This window comes from Protopterus annectens, chromosome 11.part0 (assembly GCF_019279795.1).
Source record: "Protopterus annectens isolate FY-2018-M chromosome 11.part0, PAN1.0, whole genome shotgun sequence".
Lineage (NCBI taxonomy): Eukaryota > Metazoa > Chordata > Ceratodontiformes > Protopteridae > Protopterus > Protopterus annectens.
This window is the reverse complement of record NC_056745.1, coordinates 265,586,582-265,600,519: the sequence shown is the minus strand read 5'-3', so window position 1 is coordinate 265,600,519 and position 13,938 is coordinate 265,586,582. Positions and strand designations below refer to the sequence as shown.

Below are 13,938 nucleotides of genomic sequence, written 5' to 3'. Positions count from 1 at the left end.
AGTTTCATATGTTAAAGTATCAGCTGCATATTATTGGATTGCTTGCACAGAAAATGATGTTGACTCCTGATTGTGCTGAAAGTAAGGATTTACAGGATTTTATGCATTCTGCTGAAAAAGTTGGTAAACATACATTGCAATGTGGTATTTATTCACTAGAGGCATTTTGCAGGGCTGCGGTAACTGGGTCTGTACTTAGAAGGCATGCTTGGCTTAAGGAGCAATCTTTGCCAAATCATGTTAAAGCGAAATTACTGGATACTCCCTTAAATCAGGGCCACCTGTTTGGCAACAAGGCAGAAGAAGTTCTTAAAAAGATGGAGGAAAAAGCTAAATCTATGCAAACTGTTAAAGACTTTTTACAAGTACAACCTCCAAGATTTAGTAGGCATTGGCCTTCTAAGAATTGGTCCTTTCCTGCCTCTTCCAGACCTTCTCTGTCCAAACCTAGATCCAGAAGAGCACCCAGGCTTCAGTCCCAGTGCACAGGACTAAGCAGTGGGGGAGCCTCCACTTCCAAATTTGGGAATAATAAAACTCCCCCCTATGGTAAACTGTCTCAATGACTTATTTTTAAAACTTCCAAGCACATTTCAACTGACTGCCCCTTTGGGGGGAAAGATTGCACTTCATGCAAAGAACTGGGGACTCGTTACCCAGGACAAATGGATTTTAAATATAGTGTCCCAAGGATACAGATTTCACTTCCACATGTCACCAACTCCAAGCAGTTGGGCCAGATCTACCTCCAAAGCAGTGGGCAGAGGCCCAAAAGCAAGTACTCTCTCTCTCTCTCAAGCATAGGGGCTATTCACTTGGTACAAGAAGAGAAAAAGGGACAGAGTTTCTACTCAAGATTTTTCCTGGTACCCAGAAAAGACAAATCATGGCGTCCTATCCTGGACCTGCCTACTCTAAACACCTTTTTGGTGATTCCAAAATTCAAGATGCTGACTCTTCACTAGTTGCTTCCTATGCTAAGCAAAGATGCCTGATTGGCAACACTAAATTTAAAGGAAGCATACCTGCACATCCCGATCAGGGAATTTTGCAGAAGATACCTATGCTTCAAAGCAGGCTACATACACTATCAGTTCTCTGCACTGCCCTTTGGCTTATCTGCTGCGCCCAGGGTATTCACAAAGTGCCTAGCTCCAGTCATTGCATTTTGCAGGCAAAGAAATAGTCAAATATAGCAATACCTGGACGATTGTCTAATTCAGGCAGAAAACCAGGACATACTTTTGAATCATCTGGCTTTTGTACAGAGGGTGCTAACTTGTCTGGGCTACACTATAAACGAAAAGAAATCACACCTGGTACCCTGTCAACAAATTATATTCCTGGGGGCAAGCCAGAGAAACAAATTCACTTGACAACCTACTTCAAATAAGTGGTCACAAAAACCCTGCTTATCTGCAAGGCAAATACTACAAGACTTGGGGTTCATGGCCTCCTGCATTCTTCTAATTCCATATGCAAGACTGCATATGAGGAAACTACAGTGGTATCTAAAAAGCCTATGGTGTCAACACTCTCAGGATCTAGAAGCAATGATTCCTATCATTCCTTGTCTACGTCTAGAGTTCCTTTGGTGGGCAGAGGCCTGCCACCAAAACAAGGGACTACCATTCACCCTGTCGCCCAAACCCTAACAGACACATCAGACTATGCATGGGGGTGGGGGTGGGGCGCTCCTGGCAGGGAGGTGCATTCAGGGCAAATGGAACCCAATTCAAATGCACCTTCACATCAATCTTAAAGAAATGTTAGCTGCACAGAATGCTCTGACAGCCTTCAAGGACCACATTCTTCCAGGACAAGTAATGATAAAGACAGACAACACCACTGTTATGTGGTACATAAACAAGCAGGGGAGTACACATTCTTACCCCCTCTGCAGACTAGCCATGACATTGTGGAACACAGCCTTGAGCTACCAAGTACATCTACAAGCTGAATTCCTGCCAGGAAAACTAAATACATTGGCAGATGGACTAAGCAGAACTCTCATGGACCCACACGAGTGGAAACTAGAACCATGGATTTTAAACATGTTGACAAGCAAATGGGGGGAGCCCAGATAAAGGCCTCCCCCCAGAAATATCAATTGGAAACATTTTGTGCAAGGACTCCCCACAGACAAGCTTGGAAAGTAGATGCTCTGTCCTTCAGCTGGAAAAACCTATCAGTTTATGCCTTTCCTCCTCTGCCTCTGCTCTCCAAAGTACTACTAAAGATCAAACTAGACAAACCAAGGATGATTTTGATTGCACCAGCCTGGCCACGCCAACACTGGTACCCCCTCCTGCTCAGTGTGTCACTGTTGGCCCCATGGCACCTGCCTCAGACTCCTACCCTGCTGTCTCAGCAGGAGAACCAGATTCTGCACCCTCAGCTTCAAACACTGAACCTAGCAGCCTGGCTAATTACCTAAGCTCTCCTTGACCATCCCTCAGTAAACCCATGATGGATGTCATTTTAGAGGCAAGGAGGCATAGTACTAGAAAATCTTATGCTGAAAAATGGAAAAGATTCTGTGCCTGGAACCAAACTCAAGGGATGAGCACATCAGTGCCCAATTTACCTCAGATTTTACAATACTTAACTGAGATGCTTCACAAGGGCCTGTCTTTTTCCTCAGTAAATTTTCACGCCTCAGCCATTGCAGCTCATTATAGCACAGATCCCTCCCCTCTTCTCCGTTCCACTGCTCAAGCAGTTCTTCAGAGGGGCCGCAAATTTAAGACCACCCAGGAGAGCACCAACTCCAGCCTGGGACCTTAACTTTGTATTGGAGAAACTCACTCTTCCTCCTTTCAAGCCAGCTGCTACTGCAGATTTAACATTCCTTTCTTGGAAAACCGCTTCATTTTAGCCATCACTTCAGCAAGAAGGGTATCTGAATTACAGGCCCTTATGGCAGTGGAGCCTCTCATCATCTTTCATGCGGACAGGGTGTCCCTCAGGACCAATCCCTCTTTCATGCCAAAGGTGGTATCCAGTGTGGCCTTTAATCAGTCCATTCATTTGCCTACCTTCTTTCCTAATCCACAGAACAAAGGGAAATGGATACTGCACTCCTTAGATGTACACAGACAAGTTAGATTCTACTTGGACAGGTCTAAACATCAAAGGAAATCTGAACTGCTGGTGGCATTTGCTGCAGGGACAGAGGGGAAGGCTATTTGAAAGTGAACTATCTTCAAATGGATAGGCCATTTCATTCACTTCTGCTATAAGCACCATGGAAAACCTCTCCCACAGGGGATCAGATCTACCTCTACAGCCTTTCTCAGAGACGTACCTACCAGGGACATCCTAGAAGCTGCTACCTGGAGTTCTGTACATACTTTCACCAAGCATTACCATTTGCCAGTTTTTTCTAAATCCAGAGATGGCTTTGCGACTGCAGTTTTGCAGGGCCTTATAGCCGGTCCTAATGCTGTCTAAATTCCTCCTCCCATTCTTGGCTTTGGGAATCTACCCAAATGTAATGACTGCAACAGTGAAACATGAAGAACATAGTGCAGTTGTGTACACTTATCATAAATGTAGATGTTCAAGTGTATTCACTGTTGCAGTCCTAGTTACCCTCCCTCCAGCCCACTGACTTCGTTTGGCTATACCTCTTCTCTCCTTTTCAATGCTTAAAAGCTTTTTGGTGTATTTCTTTTTTTGTTTGAGATGTAACATTGTATATTTATAGATTTAATTGCTTCCCATTGGGGGGACACCTGACATCTGGGGCAAGAAAAACTGATGTAATGACGTCGGCTGCATGTTTTATACCCCTGATGAACTGACGTCATGGAAGAAGAGAGAGCAACCGACGCATGACCCAAGACTTTGTTAATCAGGCCGACTGAGGGCTACCTGTAAGCAGATAAGCCAAATGTAACGACTGCAACAGTGAATGCACTCTTAACATCTACATGTATGGTAAGTGTACACAACTGTACTTTCTGTAGTTCTAAAGGTACACAAATTTTGGTTCCCCCTTACCAGGTATGAGCAAGTACCAGTTTAAAGCACAAAACTCGTGTGAGAAAAAGAACTTCTTAATGTTTCTCTATTTATTAAAAATTGATCATTCTTTGCATGATGGACTGCGGTGGTAGTGCTGCGGTAGCATTGTCGCCTCACCGTTAGATGTTGCCCGTTCAATTCTCAGTTAGAGCGTCTTCTGTGTATCGACATGAGTGAATGGGTGTTCCTTCGTTGAAGGTTGTGCATTAGGCCTGGCAAGCCTGCACGTAAAAATCTACTGCCAATCATTAGCAGACCAGAGTTCCGCTGTGGTGACCCCTAACCGGGAAAAGCCGAAAGACACAAACAATTATTCTTTGCATGACGTCATAGATGCACATAACCAGAACCCGCCTGGAGTCATCGGGCCCATTGGAGCTGAGCCACACATAATACACAAAATAGGGCAATACACTAGTTTTTGCTGGAAAACGCCAACAAACATCATTTTTTAAAAGTCATAAAACTATAGAATGAAAAGAGAGGGCACTGCCATGTGCACTAATGCCCACCGGGTTAGGCATTATAGGAGATTAATGCACTTTCAAGGGATAGAAAGGCACTCCATCCACAGTGCTTGATCTCAGAACACCCCTGAGCAAGTCTATTGATTGTCTACAGTGTCCTCACTTCAGGTATTATTGCTTGATTATACCCCACTGGGAGTAATGCTAATGACGTTAAACAGTAACAAATAAATAACTGAGCTGGAAAGTTAATTCTGCATAACCCCTGGCACAGTCACATTTTATTTGAATGGGTTGAGTAGTTAACAATCTTTCAGTTTTAAGAATACAGTACAAATACGAAATATACTGAAACTTTTATCATAACCCTCTTATTTTGCTTTTCCATGGTTTGATGATTGAAGCACCTTTAATTCCTCTTATCAAGGGTCTTCCCAAGATACATAAAGGGGTAGTTCCTCCTCCCCTACGACCCATTGTATCTGGGAAGCTATGGGTTACCAAACATGCGTCCCACTATGTGCAGTCGAGGCTAGGTCCCCTGATAGGTCTCATTCCCACTATTTTAAAGTATTCCTTTGAATTGTTGAAGGATTTGAAAAGTGTTGCCTTGCTTGATAGTTTAAGATCAGACACCCTAATGGTTACACTGGACATAAAAAACCTTTTTACTAGCATTCCAAATGAGTTTGGAGTGGATGCAGTTAGAGATTGCCTAGTTGAACTGAGTGATCTAGACAATACAGACCAGCTAACTATCTGTTCCCTCTTAGATCTAATCTTGAACAATAATGTCTTCTTATTCCAAGTTAGGATGTTTAGGCAAACATGGGGGGGTGGCAATGGGCACCCCCTGTGCCAATGCCTATGCCAATCTGGCTGTATATGCATGGGAGAAGACATATATTTTCAATGACTTGAGATTTAGGGCTAATGTTACCCTATACAGACGTTTTGTCGATGACATCCTTCTTTTTTGGAATGGAGGCATTGAATCCCTGAATGAGTTTGTGGGTTACATGAGTTCGACTACGACCTTTCTGGATTTCACTCATGAATATTCATTTACTGAGGTTAATTATCTTGACATCACAATTTGTAAGAATGCCTTGAATGAAATTACTACTTCCCTATATAGGAAACCATGTTGGAGGAATGGCATACTCCACTATGGAAGTATGCATCCTAGGTATGTTTTCCCCAACGTGGTTAAGAATCAAATGTCGAGAATAAAGAAACTCTGTAGTATTGATAGTGACAAGGAGTGGCTCCTGGATTTTCAGGCCAAATGTTTTTTAGATAGGGGATATCCCTCCCAGTTGGTGTTAGGATATAGAAATGATACCATCTTGAATGATGAAAGATCCTCCAAGAGTGGGGTCTTAAATGGACATGTAGCCTATAGTGCTAGGTCTAAAGCTGGGAACAAGGTTCTTTTTGATATTAAATATACAAGTGACATAGGGTATATTAGAGATATCATCTCTAGAAATTGGAAACTACTTACTATGGATAATGAATTACTGAAAATAGTCGGAGAGAGACCAGGTTTTAGGTATAATAATTGTTATAATCTGAAAAGATTATTGTGCAGAGAGAATATCAAGATTAAATCCTTGGATATTAGAGCAAGTCTCAGACAGGGAACTTTTCCCTGTAAGAAATGCTGTATCTGCAAGTACATTTCAACTGAGCAGATTTTTGAACGTACTGAGCTAGGCTTGTTGTTTGAACCCAACTTTTACGCAACATGTGACACAGTGAATGTCATTTATTTGGCTAATTGTGACAGCTGTGAGGCTTACTATGTGGGAATGACCACACGTAGACTCAAAGATCGAGTCTATAATCATGTCTATGGCATAAGAAAAGCTAATATTAGTAATGCCCTAGCCAAACATTGTCAAACACATCCGACTCATGCCTTCAAGTTTAGAGTACTACAGATACAATATCCAAACAGGAGAGAAGGTGATTCCCTAGGGACCCTTGAATTAAATGAGTTGAAATGGATTTTAATCCTTAGAGCACACATAGAACCAGGGCTAAATACAGCTGTTAATATAAGGCCTGCACTTTTATAACTTTATTTTTCCTGGTTTCACACCTTTTTCCCATCTCCTTTTCCATACCCCTCCTCCCCTCCCCTCCTTTCCCTTTCTTCCTCTCCACCTTTCCCTTTTCTTCCTTCTTCTTTTGCTCCCTTTATTTTTACCTTGATTGTCATGGAGTTTACATCAGTATATATATATTACTTTTAACACTTATTAGAATGTTAGATTATTTCCTATTGGTTTAGAATATTGTCTTATCACATTAAATGTATTTATAAACAGTGTAAGAGGCTAGCATGTTTATAGGATTAGGGGTCTTTTACAATGGAAGGTTTTAAGTATAGATATCTTTGTCATGCTATTTTTATGTCTTGCTTATTTGCACTATGTATACTGAACTGGTATGGTTGCAAATGGTGCTAATGTCTTTTACCTTGCCTTATATGGGTATGGTTTCCTGCCTAATTAATTACCATACATAATTATCAATTTTACTGTTTAATTGTCTTGTTAAGTGGATGGTCTATTGTATATAAGGACAGGGACTAACCCTTTTACTTGTAACCTGATGAAGCGCACGATTTATGTGCGTGAAAGCGCTTGTTCTTTTATTAATTAAACAGAGTTGATTGATTTTAATATCGTGGTGGTTCCAGTGTTTTTCTACCTCCTTTTCCATGGTTTACAATTAATAAAATGTACACATTTATGGATGTTCAACACACATCAGAACCAGAAGTACAAAAATAAAGATAAATATTCCCAACAATTTTTAATGCAAAGAGTTACATTTTAGGATTTGCTCTTTCCTGACCTGAGAGAGTGTGATCCCTTGGGCTTTGCTGTTAACTTCAAACATGGTCATAAGTCACACTCAGACCCTAGAAGTTGTTATAGCTGTATTAGTTAGTGGTACGAGTGGGAGCTTTGTACACTTAGGGCTTGCAGTCCCATAGGCAGTAGTAAGTCCCTTTTAATCAGTGTCCATTTTATTTGAAAGTGGAATTCCCAGTTAATGTGTCTACTACTAGTAATGCTTATGACTAGCACTTGACTTTAGGTTGCCAGTCCTATCTCGCTGAAGGTGTGAGCAAATCTGTTATTTTGTTGTTCTATTTCTTCTGCTCTGTATTTTTTAAGTATTTTCATTAATATACTTTATTGTACCGTATCCCACTAAACTAGCTGTTTTACTTGTTTACATAAAGTGTGTGAATTATGTCTGTGACTGTTAATTTTCTGACCTGGAAATTAGCTGTAAAAGGGTCTTATAACTAGCCTACCTAGCTTTTTCTCAAATGTTTTAATTAATTAAAACTGAAGCAGTTTTGTTTTTCTGTAGAAACTTCAAACACATAGACAAGATCAGTGAAATAAAGAATATAATGAAAACGGCTCAGGGTAGAGAAGGGTGCAGAAAACGAATAATCAAGAAGAAAAATAAACTGCACCAATCTTCCACGGACCAACAATATTTATTACATAAAAACAAAGGAGAAAACGTGAGCTGTTTCGCGGATATCAGTATCGCTTCATCAGACAAATAAAATGCAGTAAAAACAGTTTAAATATCGTGTGAGGCTAATCAACTGATATTTCACTACTCAAGTTAATCAGACACTTAAACACTTAAAGATATATGTACAAATATAAATATATAAATAGCTACTATAAGTAACAGCAATTAAATCCTATCACTAAAACAATATAAATAAATACATAAATTAAAACATATAAGCATTAGAAAATTCTCTGTCCTAATGCTTAAGGCAACGTGCCTTTAAAAAAGGTTTCAAAGACTTCATCCCATTCAATCCTGGAGGTCTCACAGCATTAAGTAAAAAAATACATTTCTGCTCTACGCTTTGTCTGGTTCTTGATGTCTCCCCCTCGTATGTTGGGATGTATAACTTGGATGACTAGGAATCTGAATGTGTGTGAATGTGTGTGATCTGTCTGTCTCACATGGTTAGCCAGGGCACTGCTCTCTTTGTTATTATTAATACCTCTCCTATGCTCTAAAATCCTATCCCTGAGCATCCTATTCGTTTTGCCCACATAATATGCATGGCAAATTTGACAAAAGGAAAAATAAACTACATTAGTAGTACGACAGTCAGCATAACAAGTGCTCCTAATAGTAAAGTAACGTGTGGGGTGTGTATAGACCGTGCTCGTATAAATGTACTGGCATGCCTAACATAATCTACAAGGAAAAGTTTCACTGTGCATAAAGACAGTTGGTCTATTGACATTTGTTTTGTGACAGATATTTTAAACATTTATTATTCCTAAAAGAAAAAGAAGTAACATTATCAATCTTGTCCATCAGTCCTGTCACTTCCTGTAAGATACTCCAATGTGTTTTAATAATAGAGACATATTCATTGATATCACTTGAGTATTGAAAAACAACTCTAAAATCTTTGGTAGTAGGGACAGATTCAAAAGTGTGTGCCATATCACTCTGGTATGGTTTACACCTATCGCTTCTCTGTGCCCAAGCTTCATCTATAGTGGCAATAATCTCTTAGAGTAGCCCCTAGCTAAAAACTCTTGTTGGACAACATCAAGCGCTATGTGTGCTTCCTCATCATTATTATGTAACCTAAGCACCCTATATACTTGTCCCTTCAGCATATTTCTAGGTGTATGTCTTTGGTGCATACTCTTTGTGTAGTAAGGCATTCTTTCTAGTTGGTTTTCTAAAAATACTGCTCTGCAAAAAAAATCCGCTCTGATTTCTTGACAGTAATGTCTAAAAAAATTAAGTTCAGTGGTAGAGAACTGAGAAGTGAACTTCAAGAAGTCAGTCATACTATGCATATAGCCAAGAAGCCTTTCTAAATCATAGCTATCAACTTTCCACAACAAAAAAAATATCATCAACGAAACGAACATACCACAGGATGTTGCCCAAGAACTCATTGCTGTCCGATAAAAGAGAACATTGTTCCCATAATACTAAAGCCAGATTGACGTAGCTATTGGCACATGCAGTGCCCATAGCCACACCAGTCTTTTGAAGATAAAACTGACTTACAAAAACATTATTCTCTAATATGACCTCTATCAAACTACAAATAAGTAAAATCTTATTGTCATCAAAGCATCTATTAAGAGTTAAAAATTCCCTCACTTTTTTTCTATGCCCCACACATTTGGAATGGATATAAAGATACTCAGTGTCCATAGACACAAACGTATAATCACTATCAATCATTGTCATTCTATTTTGCAATCTTTCAAGGAAAGTCTTTGTGTCCTTAAGAATCGTATGACAGTCTTCAAGCAATTTATGTAGCTGGCCTTCCACATATATAGATAGTGGTTCTATAGATAGTGGTTCGGTGCACCAACCTGCACCAGACACTATAGGTCTCATCGGTGGTACCTTATCGTCATGTATCTTAGGTAGGCCATATATCCTCGGAACTAGTGGAGTCTTGGTGTTAAAAAAAAATCTAAATAAATGCTCATCAATCAGACCTGTCATCAACAGATCAAATATCAAGAAGAACACTCTTTCCATAACTCCATTAACAACAGTTTTAGGAATGCACTGATATGTGTTCGGGTCGTGTAACAAGATGTTCATCTGCTTCAAATATATTTCTTTATCTAATAAAACAGTACCCCCTCCCTTGTCAGCTTGATTAATTTCCACTGAATACATACATTTAAGCCCATTCAATGCCCTATTCTCACCCATAGTCATATTGCTGAAACCAGATTTTGCTCCTTGTGCAAATAAATGTCTAAAATCAGTTTCACAGACATTAACAAAAGTTTGTATGGCAGGATGCAAATTTGGTATGTAGGTACTAGGTTTTTTATATTTAGACAACTCGTCATTATTGACACCATCATTAGATGCAAACAAATCTTTCATCCTAACAATCTCAAATCCTTAAGCATTTCAGCATGATTTGCCCTGCTGGCAGGAATAAAGGAGAGACCTTTTTTTCAATAGTTCAAACTGTTCTTCAGTAAGCGTAACAGAAGATGCATTAAAAATCAAACCTGATATAAATCCGCCTCTGTTTGGTGTACTGAGAGTTTCGTTCCACACTCCAGTGTCTCTGAGCTATCCCTTGCCAGGTTAGACCCCTCAAACAGGTGTTGATAGGCAACGGTTGTTTCAACGTGAAGCCTGTCATTTTTTGTTTATTTGAAAGTGAAATTACCAGTTAATGTGTCTACTACTAGTAATACTTATGACTAGCACTTGACTTCAGTCATATCTCCCTGAAGGTGTGAGCAAATCTGTTATTTTGTTTTTCTATTTCTTCTGCTCTGTATTTTTAAGTATTTTCATTAATGTACTTTATTGTACCGTATCCCACTAAACTAGCTGTTTTACTTGTTTACGTAAAGTGTGTGAATTATGCTTGAGTGTTAATTTTCTGACCTGGGAATTGGCTGTAAAAGGGTCTCATAACTAGCCTACCTAACTGTTTCTCAAATGTTTAAATTAATTAAAACTGAAGCAGTTTTGTTTTTCTGTAGGAACTTCAAACACATGTGGACAAGATCAGTGAAATGGCAGCAGTAATGAGAAAAGCTGTGGATGTAGATGAACAACAGTTTCATAAGGAGCAGGAGCATATCGCACAGCTGGAAGTGAGTGTCTATAACATGTATTTCATAAACATTATGCCTGTAGTATGCTAAAGCAGTAGTCTGCGTTGGTTCTAGAGTAAGGTTAATGAGTGTTATAAAGCATAGCTGGGCAGAAGGATGTCCAGAATCTGCCAGCTACACATCACTGGGAATAGTGTGTACAATTGGTTAACCTTTTTTGTATCCTAAGCGGGCGTAATAATTCAGTGTGTGGTGGACTGTTTTCTGAAGGAAAGCATAAAAGCTTTTTAATTTTGCACCACATAACCAGGATTTGTACCAAAGAGGAATAAAGCTATGATCGTTTACCCAGATGACCCAATTTCAGCCGTGGCCTTGGACAGTGGAATGGCTTGGAATGGGAGGTTGGGAAATGAGCAGCTATGTCTCACCCATCCTTTGGAGAGGTTTGGTAGTTCCTGACTGGCTCTTGTCACTTCTGTGCTGCAGGAGGAGATATGAAGCACATAAAACGGGTACTGACATCAGGAATGGTGGTGATAGCCCTCGTCTTTGCATGGGAGGGAGCACACATGTAAAACAACCAAAATAATCACCAAGAACGTAGTTTTAATGAAGCTTTCGGGCACACATCCCTTCATCAGCATATACAATCACATCTGAATGCTCTTTATATAGAGGGACTTTAAAAATCACATGATCAAAACCAGCCTATAATAATATACCTAAAACAATTACATCAATTACATAAATAAAATATAAAATTGACCTATATTTCTATACATAAAAACTCTAAAAGTACATTCCTTACTATACATTTAACAAACTAGTAGCTTATACATATATTTAACAGTTATATTATTTTATTTCCAATTGTTTTTTTAACTAAAACAGGTTTTATACTTATTGCACTATTAAGACCTGGATTCATGTCTGCCTGAAGTCTGATTATCCAACCTAATTCTTTTAACTCTATAGCATTATTTATATCCCCACCTCTTTTGCATTGTTTAACTACATCCACTACTCTAAATCTAAAACTATGATTCTCAAATTCCATAATATGCTTATATAGGGCATTTGTTTGTACCTTCCTATTGATTTCTGATCTATGTTCTATAATTCGGTCCTTTAGCCGCCTAGTGGTTTTTCCAATATAAAATGCATAACAATGCGTGCATGTAGCAAGATACACCAGTCTATTCGTATTACAAGTTGCTGCTACGTAAAATTTATATTCCTTGTTTGTGGTTGGATGTTTAAATATACAATCTGATTCTAAAATATCTTTACAGCAGGTACAATTCTGACATTTAAAAGTACCCAACCTATCATGTTCTAGCTTATGAGTTTCCCCAAAATCTTTATAGCATAATATATTCTTTATAGATTGGTGATTTCTGTATGCAAATCTAGGTTTAGGGCCTACCAATAATTCTATTTCAGGCATTGCCATCAATATTGGCCAATTTTTTTCAATAATATTGATAATTTGATGTGTATAGCCACTATACGTCATAATATATCTACTTTTATGTTCTTGCCCTATTATTTTTACTGTATTTATATCATCAGGTCCAGTTAAAATAGTGCTAAATGTTGGTTTAAACATATTTTGTCTTCCTACATTCACTTCTTCCATAATATTATTAACAGTAGTTGCGTTATAACCATCGACTATAAACTCATCTTTCATTTTTAATATTTCAGCTTCATATTCTTTATTATTTGTTGTTAATTTGCTTACCCTAATCATCTGTGACTTAACAATTCCATTAAAAATGTGTGGGGGGTGCATACTTGCTTTTTTCAAATATCTCACTGTGTGAACTTCTTTCTTATGTATCCTTGTTTCCAACCTTTCATTATTTTTATATAATTTTACATCTAAAAACACTATACTTTGTTTAGAATAATCCATCTTGAACTTTAAAAAATTAGTTGTGTTATTAAGATAGGATAAATATAGCAGCAAATTGTCTTCAGTTCCTTCCCATACAAAAAAGCAGTCATCCACAAACCTAACATAGCTTTTAACATATATATTATGTACATTATTATTACTTAATATGTATTTTTTCTCCCAGTAATATAGCACAAGATTTGCAAACGTATTCGCCACCGAGGTTCCCATTGCTACTCCTGTTTGTTGTTTATAAGGGATACCATCGAATAAAAATAAATTAGTTGTCAACACTAGATCTAAAAGTGAACACAATTTTTCAACTTCACATGGTTGCTTGTTGGAATCCATTAATAATAATCTCCTTATGGCTTCAACACCATAATCTATTGGAATAACTGTGAACAGTGATTCAACATCTAATGTCACCATTATATAATCATTCTTTACCACACCATACCATTCATTAAGTTTACATAAAAAATCAGTTGTATCTCTTATAATACTATTACATCTAGGTAGTAGTTTAGCTAGTTCTTTCTGTAAATATTTGGAGATGGGCTCGGTCACCCATCCTCTACCCGAAACAATGGGTCTCAGTGGGGGGTCATCTATTGATTTATGAATCTTCGGAATTCCATAAATCTGTGGGGTCTTGGGGCATGGTACAGAAAAATAGTTAAATAGATCTAAAGTAATTTCATTATTTAACTGCATGTCATATATAACCATGTTCACTTTCATTATTTGATTCTTCACTTCTACAAAGGTTATCTGCTTAAATGTGTTAGTATCAGCAAGATAGTTTTTAAACTTTGTGTTATAGACACTTCTGTCCATTAGTACAGTTGCCCCACACATGCACAGATGGAGCATTGATAGTCTGACATGTTGCAGGTTT

The 13,938-nt window shown here is 38.4% G+C and overlaps 1 protein-coding gene across 6 annotated transcripts in view; it reads left to right on the top strand.

Annotated features, from left to right (window-relative positions):
- Nucleotides 1-13,938, top strand: part of FGFR1OP2 (FGFR1 oncogene partner 2) — a 196,595-nt gene that overhangs the window by 172,869 nt on the left and 9,788 nt on the right. For all 6 annotated transcript variants that reach the window (XM_044087734.1, XM_044087732.1, XM_044087730.1 and 3 more), the window contains one exon: nt 11,060-11,173. In XM_044087734.1, the coding sequence (XP_043943669.1) occupies nt 11,060-11,173 (114 nt within the window). The remainder of the gene's footprint in view (nt 1-11,059; nt 11,174-13,938) is intronic.